The 18,108-nt window shown below is 42.7% G+C and overlaps 1 protein-coding gene across 1 annotated transcript in view; it reads right to left on the bottom strand.

Annotated features, from left to right (window-relative positions):
• LOC126292321 (glutamate receptor ionotropic, kainate 2-like) overlaps positions 1 to 15,334 on the bottom strand; it is a 1,291,187-nt gene extending 1,275,853 nt beyond the window's left edge. Inside the window, exons 1-2 of the mRNA XM_049986255.1 lie at positions 15,146 to 15,334; positions 6,646 to 7,228 (exon numbers count right to left, since the gene is read on the bottom strand). Of these exons, the coding sequence (XP_049842212.1) occupies positions 6,646 to 7,228; positions 15,146 to 15,334 (772 nt within the window). The remainder of the gene's footprint in view (positions 1 to 6,645; positions 7,229 to 15,145) is intronic.
• Positions 15,335 to 18,108: the final 2,774 nt, after the last annotated feature.

Here is an 18,108-nt window from a genome sequence, read left to right as displayed (position 1 = left end):
GAACAGCCTCTCAGTCTCTACCAAAGAAATTCTCACCTGTTACAATAAACGTGTTTATAAAGCCATAAAAAAGCGCGAACATGACCTTTACCCTCTGAATAACAAATTTTAGATGCATACAATTTAAATGACTGCTTGCTTTCTTCTTATCTTCATATAGATAAGGTTTAACGGTCAACGATCTCCAGTGTGGATGCACTCACATTGCCCAAACTATTATGGGAATCTGTAGATTGAGTGCCGCGAGTAATGAGTGGGCTGGGGTACTACAACTGTAGTGTGTGAACAGTAAGTTGGAAATGTGGGTCTCTCGGGGACTAAGCCAGAGATGAGTCCCAGCAGTCGCACCGTCCTCTGTGTTCTCGATGGCTCAGACGGACAAAGTGTATGGCATGTAAGCAAAAGATCCGGGGTTTGAGCCCCAGTAGGGGCACACATTTTCAACTGTTCGCGTCGATGTTTATCAACGCCTGTAAGGAGATAACGGTCTGCATTTCAATGTCATTTCATTACTGTTTCTGTTCACTCCACAAATTTCGAAAACACAACACTGCATTTTCAATTAACTGAAACACGGTCAAACCAAAGTATGCTTAAAAACGAACTTTTGGTTAATGAAATGGGACTGAAAATTTGCTTACGTGTACTTAAATGAGAACAACATACTTTAGACTGGTCCTTAGAAATAATCTTCTAAGGAAGCAAATTCAGGACCACAGTGATATTTGTCATAGAGTGAACAAAACATCAGTACACTGTCATCGATTGTGAAATTCACAATATTCCGATTAGTTTGGTACACTACCAACCTAGACAAAAACATACGAATGATATTCCGATTTGTCGCCTAAAAAGACGCAAAAGACGTTTTTTGGAAGTTTAGATTCTGTTCACCCAATGTTTCTATTCACTATTCATTGAACCCATTTTATGGCAGTTTTTTAGGGGTTGAGCTGATCTAGCGATCTTGCTTCCAACATTAAGGGGGGTATAAAATGGAGATGTATCTATTAATTCCTCAGTGCAAAAGCAATCGTACCATTTTATGTCCATCACCACTTGCTAATGTATGGATATGGTACAGTGGACGTGAGTCATTTGAAGCAGTGAGCACTATGTTTGAGTGGTTGTGGAAAGGATGCGTACGACGAGTCACACCTCATAATAAAGAGCGTCTCGATCAACTCATCCTTAATGTCGGCGGATTATAAAAAACAAAGTTTGTCCACTGATGAATGCTGGCTTAATACCTAAGACAGATTATCGAAAGGTGTGTGCCAGCTGAGTATACCGATGCTTACAAAAGACCAAATTCATCATATGGTAAACATTAAGACGCCTTGGATCAATACGAGACTGAAGACGAGAGTTTTCTGATACCTTAATCACCAGACAATGGACGTGAGTTACCATTACAGGCAAGAATCCAAACGACAGTAAATGGAGTGGTGACATGCGAATTATCCCACAAAGTAGTACTTCAAGCCACAGCCAGCTGCAGGCAAAATTACGTGCACAATCTTATTGGACAGGCCGGGTATGGTGCCTTTGTATGTCATGAAGTTTAGTGCAGTCATCAGTTGCGAACGCTACTAGAGGACGCTCAACAGGTTGGAAGCCCGAATTTCCAAAGACAGGCCAGAAGAGAAGAACTTCCATTAGGATAACGCCAGGCCCCACAACAATTTTGTGACCATGTCGCTTGTACCCAAATTTCGCTCTACTGCCCTACAGCATCATGATGTAGTCCAAAATTAGCACATTGAGTCTTACATCTCTTTTGACCTATGAAAGATGTAAAACGTGACTGACATTTTCTACACTCAGACACTGTCGTCAAGGCATTAAGATAGTGGCTAGCCTCGGGTGTTTAGGTTTTTACGAGCACAGATTGCAAACTCCAGTTCATTGTTCGCAACAGTGAATAAAGAATTCTGGTGATGACGCACAAGATTTAAAGTTTGTAACTGAAGACTTGCTCACTATTTAGCTGTTTCATTCCTTTCTGCAACTGTTGTAGTTTCCATGAAAACAAACGGCAAGCATAAGATTCGGAAATGCTCTCGTACCTAGAATAATGAAGAATATATAGTCTGCTGAAGTAAATCCGATGAATCTTTGTGGGAAAATTAAGAATAAGAATGAATTTACCTCCGACTACAGTTCAATGAAGTTCAATTTTATTGTAACATAATCGATTTCAAGACTTATAATTTCTTCTTCAAATGTGCCTACATAGTACAGTTACGTAATTTCGGGGTGGGGAGTGATCATACGCTGACAACTTTCTTAACTTCTTTTGGACATGAGACTCATCGATGCCATTTTGTTCAAGTAAAAAAGTACATAAAACTACAATTTAATACAGTAATACGAAATAACATTTAAACAATAAAATTGTAAATTTATATAAATAATGATGTGAACATAAGGCCATTATTTAACGTCACGACTGGCAAAGGTCAAGCAACTTCAAAGAAGGTGGTCTTCTGCCCACTTCTGTTGTATTTATTTTATCGGTACACGAATCGTTCCTGGTTTCTTGATCTTTTTCAAGCTATTTTTTGAAATAGAAAATTATACCATGGGCATAAAAATGGCAGAATCGTTAAATTGCGTGAACTTTTACATTTGTTTCAGTATATGCTGTCTTGATAATTTGACAGCTTGTCAGTTTAAAAAGACCAAAGAATAAAGCTAATCATGGACTGATAATTTCTAATACCGCTGGCTGTAAGTTGAGGTGCTATTTGAGGAATGTTAATTGACAGTAGGTAAAATACTATGGAAAATAGAAAGTGAAACAACCAATATTCATTAAGAGTAAATGTTAAATTTCAAATATAAAATGGATGTCTGATTACCCATTAGCAGAACGTGATTGAAGTTACTGAGAAACGTTCTGTTTTGAAGATAGGTTTGTTCACTAATAAGTGTGCTCGTCTGACTTTTAGATGGCTGAATATTTCTGTCTCTTCTTGTAGGTATAGTGCAAAAGCAGTTTCATTGTTGTCATTATATACTTCGTGCTCTTTGAAACGCGCGTAACGGTAACAATGCAAGTGGGTTTGCACTTGACATACTAAACAACAAACACACATAAAGAACACTAACGAAAATCTTCAAATTCAGCACTACAATAAGAAAGGGAAATAAATTAATAGTTTTGAAGGGATTGGAATTTTCAGCCATTTATAAAGTCAACCACATTTACCTATTAATGAACGAACTGATCTATAAAAAAAAAGTGTCTCGTTAACATCAGTCAGATTTTGCTAATGACCAATCAGACATCATATATACAAAGGGTAAACTCGAATATGCAGTCTTCAGTCAACAATTATTTATTTTCCTAATTATTTTTCTTATTATCAGTTAATTTACTTAAATGTATGGTTAGCAATTTGAAACCATTAGTCCCTGCTTTGCTTTATTTCTTGGTCAGAGCACGTCTTTTCGAGGTTGCCAGTTTACTGGCAACTATTTTAATGCATATGACGTATTTTTCTACTGCAGGAAATCCCTTGGCCTAAAAAAAACAGAGAGCAGCCGTGTACGTGTAAAATAATTACAGTAGAAATGGAAAAAAATTACCTTCTCTTAATAAATTTCTTCCTGTTGTGCCCACTTTGTAGAAAATGTCAAGTAAGTTGTTTACACACGGTCAATAAGTTGGGTAGCAGTGCTGTAAAAGCGTAGGCATAGCCGTGTTCTAATTCTTTGATATTAACAGTTGTATGCGAAGATGAGGCCATAAGACTCCAATCAACCACCTCACAATAAAACTGAGCATTTTACTGCAGTCTGGGGCAAATACGTGTATTGCCCAGAAAGTAATGCTCCGCAGTTTCATCCCTCAACAATACTTTATTGAACATAATGACAATTACACAGACGAAATAACGGAGTTTTATCTAGACGCCCTATTTTTCACGTAATCTTCACCCCATTCTATGGCCTTCCTCCAGCACGGAACAAGGCCGTGTACGTCCTGTCGGTACCAGTCCTTATCCTGCTGGCGGAGCCAGTGCTTCACTATGGGAATCACTTCCTAATCGTTCTCAAACTGTGTTCCACGAATGTCATCCTTTAATGGCCCAAACAAGTGGAAGTCCGAGGGGGCTAGGTTAGGCGGCAGGCTGGATGGGGCATCATTGTCCAACCCTTTTTTGCAATGCGTTCAGGAATTCACAGACTTGCGTGGGCCGAGCGTTGTCGTGTTGCAGCAAAACATCTCCTGGGCTGCTGTGGCGCCGAAGTCGCCGGAAGCTAGTTCTGAGTTTTGTTAATTTGTTTACATATTTTTCCATGGGTAACACAAGAGATACTGAATTTAATATATGAAAGGAGAAAATACAAAATGCAGTAAATGAAGGAGGCAAAAAGGAATACAAACGTCTCAAAAATGAGATCGACAGGAAGTGCAAAATAATTAAGCAGGGATGCCTAGAGGACCAATGTAAGAATGTAGAGGCTTATCTCACTAGGTGTAAGATAGATACTGCCTACGGGAAAATTAAAGAGACCATTCGAGAAAAGAGAGCCACTTTCGTGAATATCAGGAGGTCAGATGGAAACCCGGTTCTAAGCAAAGAAGGGAAAGCAGAAAGGAGGAAGGAGTTCATAGAGGGTCCATACAGGGTCGATGTTCTTGAGGACAATAATATGGAAATGGAGGAGGATGCAGATGAAGATGAAATGGGAGATACGATACTGCGTGAAGAGTTTGACAGAGCACTGAAAGACCTAAGTCGAAACAAGGCCTCGGGAGTAGACAACTTTCCATTAAAACTAATGATAGGCTTGCGAGAGCCAGTTCTGACAAAACTCTACCTTATGGTGAGCAAGATGTATGAGGCAAGCGAAATACCCTCAGACTTCAAGAAGAATATAATGATTCCAATCCCAAAGAAGGCAGGTGTTGACAAATGTGAAAATTACCGAACTATCAGTTTAATAAGTGACAGCAGCAACATCTTAACGCGAATTCATTACAAACGAATGGAAAGGCTGGTAGAAGCCGACTTCGGGGAAGATCAGTTTGGATTCTGTAGAAATGTTGGAATACGTGAGGCAATACTGACCCTACGGCTTGTCTTAGAAGAAAGATTGAGGAAAGGCAAACCTACGTTTCTTGCATTTGTAGACTTTGATCAAGCTTTTGACAACGTTGATTGGAATACTCTTTCAAATTCTGAAGGTGGCAGGGATAAAATATAGGAAACGAACGACTATTTACAATTTGTACAGGAAGCAGATAGCAGTTATAAGAGTCGAAGGACATGAAATGAAAGCAGTGGTTGGGAAGGGAGTGAGACAGGGTTGTAGCCTCTCCCCGATGTTATTCAATCTGTGTATTGAGCAAGCAGTAAAGGACACAAAAGAAAGGTTCGGAGTAGGTATTAAAATCCAAGGAGAAGAAATAATCACTTTGTGGTTCGCCGATGACATTGTAATTCTGTCAGAGACAGCAAAGGACTTGGAAGAGCAGTTGAATGGAATGGACAGTGTCTTGAAAGGAGGGTATCAACAAAAGCAAAATGCGGATAATGGAATGTAGTCTAATTAAGTCCGGCGATGCTGAGTTAATTAGATTAGGAAATGGGACACTTAAAGTAGTTTTGCTATTTGCGGAGCAAAATGACTGATGATGGTCGAAGTAGAAAGAATATAGAATGTAGACTGGCAGTGGCAAGGAAAGCGTTTCTGAAGAAGAGAAATTTGTTAACATCGAGTATTGATTTAAGTGTCAGGAAATCGTTTCTGAAAGTATTTATATGAAATGTAGCCTTGTATGGAAGTGAAACATTGACGATAAATAGTTTAGACAAGAAGAGAATAGAAGCTTAGATGGATAGATCACATAACTAATGAGAAGAGAGGAGAATAGCAGTTTGTGGCACAACTTGACTAGAAGAAAGGACCGGTTGGTAGGAAATGTTCTGGGGCATCAAGGGATCACCATTATATTACTTGAGGGTAGCGTGGAGGGTAAAAATCGTAGAGGGAGACCAAGAGATGAATACAATAAGCAGATTGAGAAGGATGTAGACTACAGTAGGTACTGGAAGACGAAGAAGCTTGCACAGGATAGAGTAACATGGAGAGCTGTATCCAACCAGTCCCAGGACTGGACACCACAACAACAACAACAACAGTCTTCTGAATTAATGGTACCACTTCTTGGCATCATCTCAATGAGAATCACACCTTCACTGTCCCAGAACACGGTGATCATGACCTCATCGGCTTTGAATTTTTTCTTCTGTGGGGAGTAGGAATGGCGCCATTCGATCGACTGTTGTTTTGTGATTCTTCAGTTTCTCCCGGCGTATTTGTTGCTAGAACAGTCCATGGGTTTACTGCCGATTCATAGTGTCCAACGGGCACAATATTTCGGCGATCAGACAAGTCATCATCATCAGGTGCGCTAACGAACTGAGCTGCTGACGTCTCGTCTCGCTTAATTCACGGACATCCTCTGTCCGGAGATGATGGAGGCTAAGCAGCGGTGCTGCTGTTCCTCCTTTCTCCTCTGTGTTGTGGTGTGGATGGCCTCACGATTTGAATGGGCCTCTGGCTACTCCGCTGAGTTTAAAGCAGCGAAGTAGTTTGTCGCTGGAATGTCCTCTGGGGCAGGCTTACGCCTGCCGGAGCGCCACTCCTCTTTCACCCACTTCTCTGCGACCTGGTAGATGTGTTCCCAGTCGGAGGGGGTGAAGATGGGGCGGCTGTTGAGCAGTATTAGCTCCTTCCTCGTTACCACCTCACGCAACATGCCTCGCGTGTGGCGAAGATCGCACGGTTGGTGAGGTAGTGATGGTTTTGCGTGTGCCGGCGTGAAGGGGTACGGGTTGTCCCCATGAGGATACGACCCGTCCTTCAGCGACGCCACGATCTTTTTCAGGAAGGGCTGCACGCTCCGCTCGTCCGGAAGCGGAAGGGGCAGTTCTTCGACGGTGTCCTCTTCTTCGACTTGCGAAGAAGCCGGCGGCATCTCTTCCTCGGATTGTGCTGCTTCTTCCACGTCTGTCTCCGAGGGAGTGGACAGCGCAGGCGTCCAGACGTCGACTTCCATGCTCGAAGCCGCCTGCATCGTTGCAGGAGGCGAGTCAGTGGACGTCTGTGTGGCGGCGTCTACCCCCGCTGGCCGCCTCACGGGGGCGGCGGGCGCAGGGACAGGCGGCGCCTTCTTGAAAAGTCGCAGCTCCTCTCGCAACTCTTGCAGCTGCCGGTGGAGACCGACGATCTCCTGAGAGCTGGCGGCCGATTTAAATCCCCCCGCTGGCCGCTCTCTTCGCCGTCCGCGCCCGCGCGCTGGCGGTCGCGAAGACGAGGGCGTCGGAATCTGCCGTAGCGTCAATGTGCTTGCTACGTCCGCCCTGGTCGCCAGTTCGTATTTATTACTGAGTCTTCTTAAGAAGAGGACCTCAGTTCGTCAGCGCACCTGATGATGGCGACATGTCTTATCACCGAAATATTGTGCCCGTTGGACACTATGAACCGGCAGTATACCCGTGGACAGTTCGAGCGACTGTCGTTTTGTTTCGGGCACAAAATGGTAAACACACTGAGGCGTCGCAGCTAGGGTGTGATCGGCAATTTTTCTGTTAAAGCTTTCTTGTATGAATGTATGTGGACTCAAGTGTAAGCAGTCGGAATCTTATACGATCTGCAGCAGGCGAGCTGTGTCCTGCAGACGTGCGTCATATGGCGTGACTGCAGCGTGTGAAAGTAGCGGAGAGGTGCTTACAGAGTAGTTACATTCTCTGGCAGTATAAAAATTAATAACTGATCCAGAAATAGCCAGAGGAATTTCATATTAGGTTATTAACCTTCTGTTGTGTAAAGGAACAATCTGTCAAAATCTGTAGTCAATAACTGTCATAATTGGGAAGTTACAAAAAAGAAAAGGAAAGTCAGTAAAAAACGTAATTATCCGACACATAAAAAACTAAATCTATATATATATATATATATATATATATATATATATATATATATATATATATATATATACTGATTTAGTTTTTTAAGTGAAGTTTTTTAAGTAGAAGCAGAATGGGTAGCTTTGAGGGATGAAGTAGTGAAGGCAGCAGAGGATCAAGTAGGTAAATGACGAGGGCTAGTAGAAATCCTTGGGTGACAGAAGAAATATTGAATTTAATTGATGAAAGGAGAAAATTTAAAAATGCAATGAATGAAGCAGGCAAAAAGGAATAAAGGCGTCTCAAAAATGAGGTCGACAGGAAGTGCAAAATGGCTAAGCAGGGATGGCTAGAGGACAAATGTAAGGATGTACAGGCTTATCTCACTAGGGGTAAGATAGATACTACCAACAGGAAAATTAAAGAGATCTTTGGAGATAAGAGAACCACTTGTATGAACATCAAGAGCTCAGAGGGAAACCCAGTTCTAAGCAAAGAAGAGAAAGCAGAAAGGTGGAAGGAGTATATAGAGGGTCTATACAAGGGCGATGTACTTGAGGGCAATATTATGGAATTGGAAGAGGATGTAGATGAAGATGAAATAGGAGATCCGATACTGGGTGTAGAGTTTTACAGAGCACTGAAAGACCTGAGTCGAAACAAGGCCTCGGGAGAGCCAGTCTTTACAAAACTCTACCATCTGGTGAGCAAGATGTATGCGACAGGTGAAATACCCTCAGACTTCAAGAAGAATATAATAATTCCAATCCCAAAGAAAGCAGGTGTTGACAGATGTGAAAATTACCGAACTATCAGTTTAATAAGTCAGAGCTGCAAAATACTAACACGAATTCTTTACAGACGAATGGAAAAACGAGTAGAAGCCGACCTCGGGGAAGATCAGTTTGGCTTCCGTAGAAATGTTGGAACACGTGAGGCAATACTGACCCTACGACTTATCTTAGAAGAAAGATTAAGGAAAGGCAAACCTACGTTTCTAGCATTTGCAGACTTAAAGAAAGCTTTTGACAATGTTGACTGGAATACTCTCTTTCAAATTGTGAAGGTGGCAGGGGTAAAATACAGGGAGCGAAAAGCTATTTACAATTTGTACAGAAACCAGGTGGCAGTTATAAGAGTCGAGGGGCATGATAGGGAAGCAGCGATTGGGAAGGGAGTGGGACAGGGTTGTAGTCTCTCCCCGATGTTATTCAATCTGTATATTGAGCAAGCAGTAAAGGAAACAAAAGAAAAATTTGGAGTAGGCATTAATATCCATGGTGAAGAAATAAAAAGTTTGAGGTTCACCGATGACATCGTAATTCTGTCAGAGACAGCAAAGGACTTGGAAGAGCAGTTGAACGGAATGGATAGTGTCTTGAAAGGAGGATAGAATATGAACATCAACAAAAGCAAAACGAGGATAATGGAATGTAGTCGAATTAAGTCGGGTGATGCTAAAGGAATTAGATTAGGAAATGAGACACTTAAGGTGGTAAAGGAGTTTTGTTATTTGGGGAGCAAAATAACTGATGATGGTCGAAGTAGGGAGGATATAAAATATAGACTGGCAATGGCAAGGAAAGCGTTTCTACAGAAGAGAAATTTGTTAACACCGATTATAGATTTAAGTGTCAGGAAGTCATTTCTGAAAGTATTTGTATGGAGTGTAGCCATGTATGGAAGTGAAACATGGACGATAAATAGTTTGGACAAGAAGAGAATAGAAGCTCTCGGAATGTGGTGCTACAGAAGAATGCTGAAGATTAAATGGGTAGATCACATAACTAATGAGAAAGTATTGAATAGGATTGGGGAGAAGAGAATTTTGTGGCACAACTTGACCAGAAGAAGGGATCGATTGGTAGGACATGTCCTGAGGGATCAAGGGATCACAAATTTGATATTGGAGGGCAGCGTGGAGGGTAAAAATCGTAGAGGGAGACCAAGAGATGAATACAGCAAGCAGATTCGGAGGGATGTAGGTTGCAGTAGGTACTGGGAGATGAAGAAGCTTGCACAGGATAGAGTAGCATATGGAGCTGCATCAAACCAGTCTTAGGACTGAAGACCACAACAACAATATATATATATATATATATATATATATATATATATATGTGTGTGTGTGTGTGTGTGTGTGTGTGTGTGTGTGTGTTAATAGTAGTTCACCTACTGTGACTATTTGAAAAGATATGAAAACACCTTCAGTGTTTAGATTCAAATTTGGAAAGTTCTCATTTTAGAAAACCTTTCATAATTTTGCTGTAGTAATAACTTTAAGAATTTCAAGTAGATATTTATGTTTTGTGTTAGGGTGAGTGTAAAAGACAGTACGTGTGTGAGTGTATGTGGGACATTTGCCAATATTAAATTTGCAGTTTGTAATTCTGTATAGGAACTTGCAAGTGCTCCAGCTTTGTATCGTGGGAACGAATCCACCAGTGGTTCCCCTACTAGTGGATGACGGGGGTCCAAGCATGTTTGAATATGTAAGAGACAGCCAGAACGTTTGCACTTGTATAGTTAAATTCCAGAAGTAATGTACAGCTTAAAGTTTATTTCATTTTATTTGTTTAACAAGAGAGTTTTGAGTTTCTTATTTTAATGACGTCAATGAGCTGAGAGCAGTGGTTGGTTCTTGCTCGATTTTGGCGCGAGCCGCGCCCTAAAAGTCATTTCTGATTGCCCGAAATTCTGCGCAGCCAATAAGAAGTGAGACGGTTTGCCACCATACGCATGAGATAGACGAGCTTGTTGAGGCGGAGAGAGAAGAAGGAAGTGGGGGACTAGCTTTCGAAGAAGCCGGTCTTGCTGAAAGTGTCCGAACGCATTACGTGTAAAATTAAGTAGTATTGTGACTTCCGCTTTTCGCTACAGTGATGAAAGTAGCTGGTATTTACCGTTAACTACACTCCTGGAAATGGAAAAAAGAACACATTAACACCGGTGTGTCAGACCCACCATACTTGCTCCGGACACTGCGAGAGGGCTGTACAAGCAATGATCACACGCACGGCACAGCGGACACACCAGGAACCGCGGTGTTGGTCGTCGAATGGCGCTAGCTGCGCAGCATTTGTGCACCGCCGCCGTCAGTGTCAGCCACTTTGCTGTGGTATACGGAGCTCCATCGCAGTCTTTAACAGTGGTAGCATGCCGCGACAGCGTGGACGTGAACCGTATGTGCAGTTGACGGACTTTGAGCGAGGGCGCATAGTGGGCATGGGGGAGGCCAGGTGGACGTACCGCCGAATTGCTCGACAGGTGGGGCGTGAGGTCTCCACAGTACATCGATGTTGTCGCCAGTGGTCGGCGGAAGGTGCACGTGCCCGTCGACCTGGGACCGGACCGCAGCGACGCACGGATGCACGCCAAGACCGTAGGATCCTACGCAGTGCCGTAGGGGCCCGCACCGCCACTTCCAAGCAAATTAGGGACACTGTTGCTCCGGGGTATCGGCGAGGACCATTCGCAACCGTCTCCTTGAAGCTGGGCTACGGTCCCGCACACCGTTAGGCCGTCTTCCGCTCACGCCCCAACATCGTGCAGCCCGCCTCCAGTGATGTCGCGACAGGCGTGAATGGAGGGACGAATGGAGACGTGTTGTCTTCAGCGATGAGAGTCGCTTCTACCTTGGTGCCAATGATGGTCGTACGCGTGTTTGGCGCCGTGCAGGTGAGCGCCACAATCAGGACTGCATACGACCGAGGCACACAGGGCGAACACCCGGCATCATGGTGTGGGGAGCGATCTCCTACACTGGCCGTACACCTCTGGTGATCGTCGAGGGGACACTGAATAGTGCACGGTACATCCAAACCGTCATCGAACCCATCGTTCTACCATTCCTAGACCGGCAAGGGAACTTGCTGTTCCAACAGGACAATGCACGTCCGCATGTATCCCGTGCTCTAGAAGGTGTAAGTCAACTACCCTGGCGAGCAAGATCTCCGGATCTGTCCCCCATTGAGCATGTTTGGGACTGGATGAAGCGTCGTCTCACTCGGTGTGCACGTCCAGCACGAACGCTGGTCCAACTGAGGCGCCAGGTGGAAATGGCATGGCAAGACGTTCCACAGGACTACATCCAGCATCTCTACGATCGTCTCCATGGGAGAATAGCAGCCTGCATTGCTGCGAAAGGTGGATATACACTGTACTAGTGCCGACATTGTGCATGCTCTGTTGCCTGTGTCTATGTGCCTGTGGTTCTGTCAGTGTGATCATGTGATGTATCTGACCCCAGGAATGTGTCAATAAAGTTTCCCCTTCCTGGGACAATGAATTCACGGTGTTCTTATTTCAATTTCCAGGAGTGTATTTCTGAAATTTTAAGAGTCGATATATATTCGGTTCTGGAGAAAATCGCGTGTGCAAACTTTGAACTAAAAGCGTGGCGGTAGTAAGTATGTAGACGAGCAAAATCTTTATTTAAAGACAACCACTGAATGCCGAGTGCATAAGTAAATAGCAGTTTGTTGACTGTGTTACTTTCGTAAATGATTTCGCAATTGGGTAGGAAAAGTTCTGGCTGTTTGAGTGTGACGAGGACTGTGAACAGGAACTTTCATGATTTGAACACATGTGGGCTGATGATCTTCCTTAATAGTAATAACAAAATCCTAATGCGAGTTTAAAAGGACCTTTGAATTTAGAAATTTGAACAGCAACCCATTTCCGATTTATTCTTTAGAGTTCTCAAGACTATTTGCAGCTTTTTTGTACTTATAGCGGCCTCCGACGTGTAGTTGTGAAATCACAATTTCTTCAACACTGCTTTTCTGAGATCTCATAAGTAGCTGCAGTCAGGAGTTACGTGTGCAGATCTGCAGCATTATCGAGGTACAATTTATATTGCAGAACCGCCGTCGATGTGCACAAGAGCGCGTTACATCGCAATATGTTTCATCATCTGTCACAGTCCGGGATAAGATGGCCTCCCCTCAGCTTCAAAACGTTGTAGCAAAGGAAAACAAAAAAAAGTTCTTCTTTGTGTGATTTGTGATCCGCAGTTAGCACCGTTGGCCCCATCTTGCAGACACTTTTGAATACCAAAGAGTGTGGATAACTGCATCCACACTTCCTTTGCAGCATCAACTGCCGTGTTGTAATGCGTCTGTCCTCGCGACTGAAAACATCAGCTCGCTGCAGCATGTCAGGTGTGGCGGCAATGGATTGTCTCCCCGACCGCTGCCTTCTGCAGACCTCACCCTCCGTGCCCAGCGACTAACTGTATTTCTGTTGACAGCAGCTGACGCAGTTTGCACAAGCGTTTGTGAATGTTCTGCACGGTTTCATTCTCTGCAATGAGGAATTCAATGGCGGCACGTTGCTTGTAACGTACATCACATACAGAAAATATTTTGAAACTGTCCTGCAGCTACGGTATCTGTCGGAAGTGACGGAAACCTGGCGCGGAAACGCTGGAGGCTTTTAATAATACCGGGTGATCAAAAAGTTAGTGTAAATTTGAAAACTTAATAAACCACGGAATAATGTAGATAGAGAGGTAAAAATAGACACACTTGCTTGGAATGACATGGGGTTTTATTAGAACAAAAGAAAAAAAAGTATAGCTGGACGCGTGAAATATCTCTTGCGCGCGTCGTTTGGTGATGGTCGTGTGCTCTGCCGCCAATTTCTTCATGCTTGGCCTGCCAGGTCTTCAGACCTCAGTCCGTGCGATTATTGGCTTTGGGGTTACCTGAATTCGCAAGTGTATCGTGATCGACCGACATCTCTAGGGATACTGAAAGACAATATCTGACGCCAGTGCCTCACCGTAAGTCCAGACATGCTTTACAGTGCTGTTCACAACATTATTCCTCGACTACAGCTTTTGTTGAGGAATGATGGTAGGAATATTGAGAATTTCCTGTAAAGAACATCATCTTTGCGTTATCTTACTTTGTTATGCTAATTATTCCTATTCTGATCAGATGAAGCGCTATCTGTCGTACTTTTTTGAACTTTTGTATTTTTATGTTGTAATAAAACCCCATGTCATTTCTAACAACCCTACCACAGCAAAGGTCAAAAATTTGATAATGATCGTGGTGTTGCTCACGCTGCTAAATACTGCATTTCCGGGCAACAACAAAGTTATATTATGTGGCAGGTGTCATTAGAGCACAATTAATAAAGTCATTTCATGTAATAATGAATAAACTAGGCACTCATCTTTTCGTTGTACAATCATGGCTCAATCGTCGAAAATCTACCTGGTGATGATTCCAAGCTCGGATGCAAAGAGGCCTAGGTTTTATTCTGCGATATTCAACAGTTTTGTAGATGCGCTTCACAAACCATTCTTGAAAGTTAAATCTTTGAAAGTTAGCACAATGGTGATGTAAAAAATAATCAGCACTCTGAATTTAAGTGACACTCCTTTTTTATTACTTTCGCCGCAATATCACGTAAAACACAAAACATCACTTCACAATGCAAAACATACTCGAAAACATCTTCATCACTGTTAAAGTTCACATTTTATAGACTGGCTACAATATGCGTCTTTCCAACATAACATCCAAGACTTTTTCAAGGTCAGACTCTTTAACAAACTAACTAACTTATCGCTTACGTGCCCAAAAAAAAAAAAAACAGGTACAAGTATGTCCAAGATCATAGTGACAAAAGAAAGAATACACATAAGAATAATATCATTGCAATATAAACATATCGATGTATCAAAAATGAAATCAAATCTGAATGTTGTCTCAGAAATATGTTAAGTAATTGACAGAAACCCAGTAGAATATTACAGGTATCGGGAGGTTGATGTGAGGTTCCGTAATGGTTACGTAATTCAAGTACCATTACGAATTCCAAGCATATGTGTCAATTTGTACCTCTCTATCTAGACTATTCCGTGATTTATTCAGTTTTTAAATTTATACTGACTTTTTCATCACCCGGTACATACGTAACGTTTGGCATTAGACTGACAAAAAGAGCCCTGTGCATTACTTTCTGGGCGACCTTCGTACACTCACGCCCTCAGTTCATTATACGATTGTGCTCCTGAGGTTCCGTCAACAGGACGGTATCAAACGGCACAGTGAAAACGCAATGAAAATTGCGTGCTAGTAAACCGTACGAGGCAGGTACGACATCTGTGTTGGGCAACGAATACGCTCCAGGGCGCCCCACACTGTGGCGGACAAACGAACACAAATTGCAACTGCCGGCCAATCGCCGACTGTGAGCGGTACCCGGCAGCCCAGGCAGTCGCCAGCCACTTTGCGCTTATGTAGCGCGGACAGGTTAATTAGCGCCGTAAAAACCCGCGGCCACAAAGCGCGCCGCTGAACAATGAGCTGCCGGCGGCCGTCGCAGCTCGCGGGCGGTCCCGGCGGGCCACGCGCTCTGAACACCAAATGAGCGACCCGGCTCGCCGCCATGACGTATTGGTTAATCGCTGCCTGTATTGGTCCCCACCTCACCGGTACAAGCTGCGGGGTTCCATTTTGCATATATCCCGTCGGATTACCAACTCATGTCAGGCTTCGAAACTCTTCCTTTCCTTCATTTACCCATAACCCTACCGCCTGTGTCCGCCTCTGCAGCCCAGTAATCAATGTGTCTGGTTGCTGTGCTGGGGATTAAGCTTCTGTGTCCGCCTTTGCAACCCAATAGTCAGTGTGTCTCGTTCCTATGTGGTGGAATCTATTTCGATTTCCGATGCAGTCACGGATTTTTGCTCAGCGAGATGGGTGGAACGAGGTGTATTCACCCTCGTGAGTGGGAAATAGTAGCTCCAAGTTTAAGACAGGCGGCAACTGCCGGGAGAGTTATGTACTGGCTCTGCACCCTACTATACTGCATCCAATGACGCGGAAAATAACATGTTGGTCAGTCGGTCCTCTGTAACCCACAAGGCCAGTAAGCGGAGCCACCATCTTAGCCTGCATCCTCTCGTAAGCGTCGGCGAGCCGTCCTCAGTTGTAATCCGTATCACTAGAAACATACAAACACAATAATATACACAATGTATGACCAACACAAGTGCCACTACCCTCAACACTGTGAGGCGTAGCGCCTTCGCATCGCTCCTGTCACTTGTTAGGACGATATCGTTATAGGCATGAGTCACCGACAGATGTCACCAGCTGACATGGACCTGAGTTACAGAGCTGCACGTAGTTGTATTAGTAGGCTTCAGAGGTCAGCAGTTGACGGACAGTGCAAGCAGTCGTATTCAAAACAATGTTGTTAAGTTATGTTTGATTAATATTTAATGTATTTGCATAATTATAATTGTTTTATATGTGTAGCAAATAGCAGTGTGAGTGAAGAAGAACAGAAGTAAATGAAAATTGCTTTGTTTATTCACGAAGTACCAGTTAAACTTAAACAGAGGATTTACTATAATTAAATGTGTAGTCCGTTTTGGTACTAATGTGGGGCAGAAGGGAAGATAATAAATTTCAGCGCCGTGAGTTTCGAACAAATAAAGTTCACTTTATATTTTTCATTTCTGGCTACATTTGTCTAAAGATTTTTGTTGTTTTTCTGAATTCACTACATACATTATCACTCGCAAGACAGCGGACAAATTACTCACTACTCCTTTGGCGGAAAAGATGATAAATATCGATTACGTTTGTGCAATATTACTCCCAATATAAGACTGTCTCCCCAACTAACTCGCGCCAAACCTGAGCACGTGTAGAGATTCAATCAATTTCCATGAATTAATTAACTAATACTCAATTAAATGTCTCAAAAGTGTTCGATAACTTCAGTATGACTGAAATGGCTGTGAGCACTATGGGACTTAACATCTGAGGTCATCAGTCCCCGAGAACGTAGAACAACTTAAACCTAACTATCCTAAGGACATCACACACATCCATGGCCGAGGCAGGATACGAACCTGCGACCGTAGCGGTCACGCGGTTCCAGACAGAAGCGACTAGAACCGCTCGGCCACAGCGGCCGGCGATAACTTCAGTAGCTTGACATAATTTTACTTAATTTATTACAATAGCCACTTTCTTTTAAACTGAGTTTAGCATTGCAAATTCTAATGGTAGACATAATTTTCCTATAGTATCCGTTTCTGAAGTCATTTAAGTCAGTATTTCAATTCTGTGTTGTTTTTCTTCTTAAACATCTTAATATGGCATTTTAGCTTGACCTATTGTTTTGGTGTTACAAAATTCATAAATGAAAGCAACACTATTATTTGCCGAATTGAGCTCGTTTCGATATATTATGCAATTTCATTATTTAAGACTTGAATTTTATCAAGGTTGAACAATTTTAACAGGACCTATAATGAATTTCGTATGCTCTGCTCTATAAACTGCACAGAGATACAGACTGACCTTACTTTAAGTATATAAATAAAATTTAAAACTGATTTTTCACAGACAGCCGCGTTGGCCGAGCGGTTCTAGTCGCTACATTCTGGAACCGTGAGACCGCTACGGTCGCAGGCTCGAATCCTGCCTCGAGCATGGATGTGTGTGATGTCCTTAGGTTAGTTACGTTTAAGTAGTTCTAAGTTCTAGGGGACTGATGACAGAAGTAAAGTCTTATAGTGCTAAGAGCCATTTGATGTTTCACAGAATTAATGTACGGTTTTTTTTTTTCGTTTGTCAAGCCATTGTCTCAAACAAACATTTTCATTTGATGTGATATTTAATAATAACAATACTTGTCTTACAAATCGTTGTTATTGCCACACGTGAGCTACAGGGTTCTAGAGTGCGTAAGTAAAAAATACAATTTCTGAGAATATAAACCTCAAGGATACTTTGCCGCCAATTGCTTACTCAATACTAGCCTTAGTTTCCTGTTCAGTATCGGGGCTATCTCGTCACAGGCAGCAGTCGTAATGGTGTCCGGGTCAGTTGTTCGAATTTAGTATTCTCCAACCAAAAGTTATGAGCCATATATATGATAGACACCAATGGGATCTGTGCACGACTAAGTTGACGAAGATTGTCAGTGAGAAGTTTGTAAATAGCCCTCAGTCGTTATCTTCATAGTCCATAGCAATAGAGGAATATTACAGACACAGCTATTACGCAACATAGTCCACAGCAATAGAGTAATGTTACAGACACAGCTATTACGCAATACATAAATTCCAGAGACCGTCGGGTAGAACTGCACTAATGTTACTCTGGCGAGAAACATTAATAAGGCTAACCAGAAACATTGACTG

The sequence above is a fragment of the Schistocerca gregaria genome, chromosome 1 (genome assembly GCF_023897955.1).
Source record: "Schistocerca gregaria isolate iqSchGreg1 chromosome 1, iqSchGreg1.2, whole genome shotgun sequence".
Lineage (NCBI taxonomy): Eukaryota > Metazoa > Arthropoda > Insecta > Orthoptera > Acrididae > Schistocerca > Schistocerca gregaria.
The sequence above is the reverse complement of the archived record's forward strand: the minus strand, read 5'-3'. Positions and strand labels throughout refer to the sequence as shown.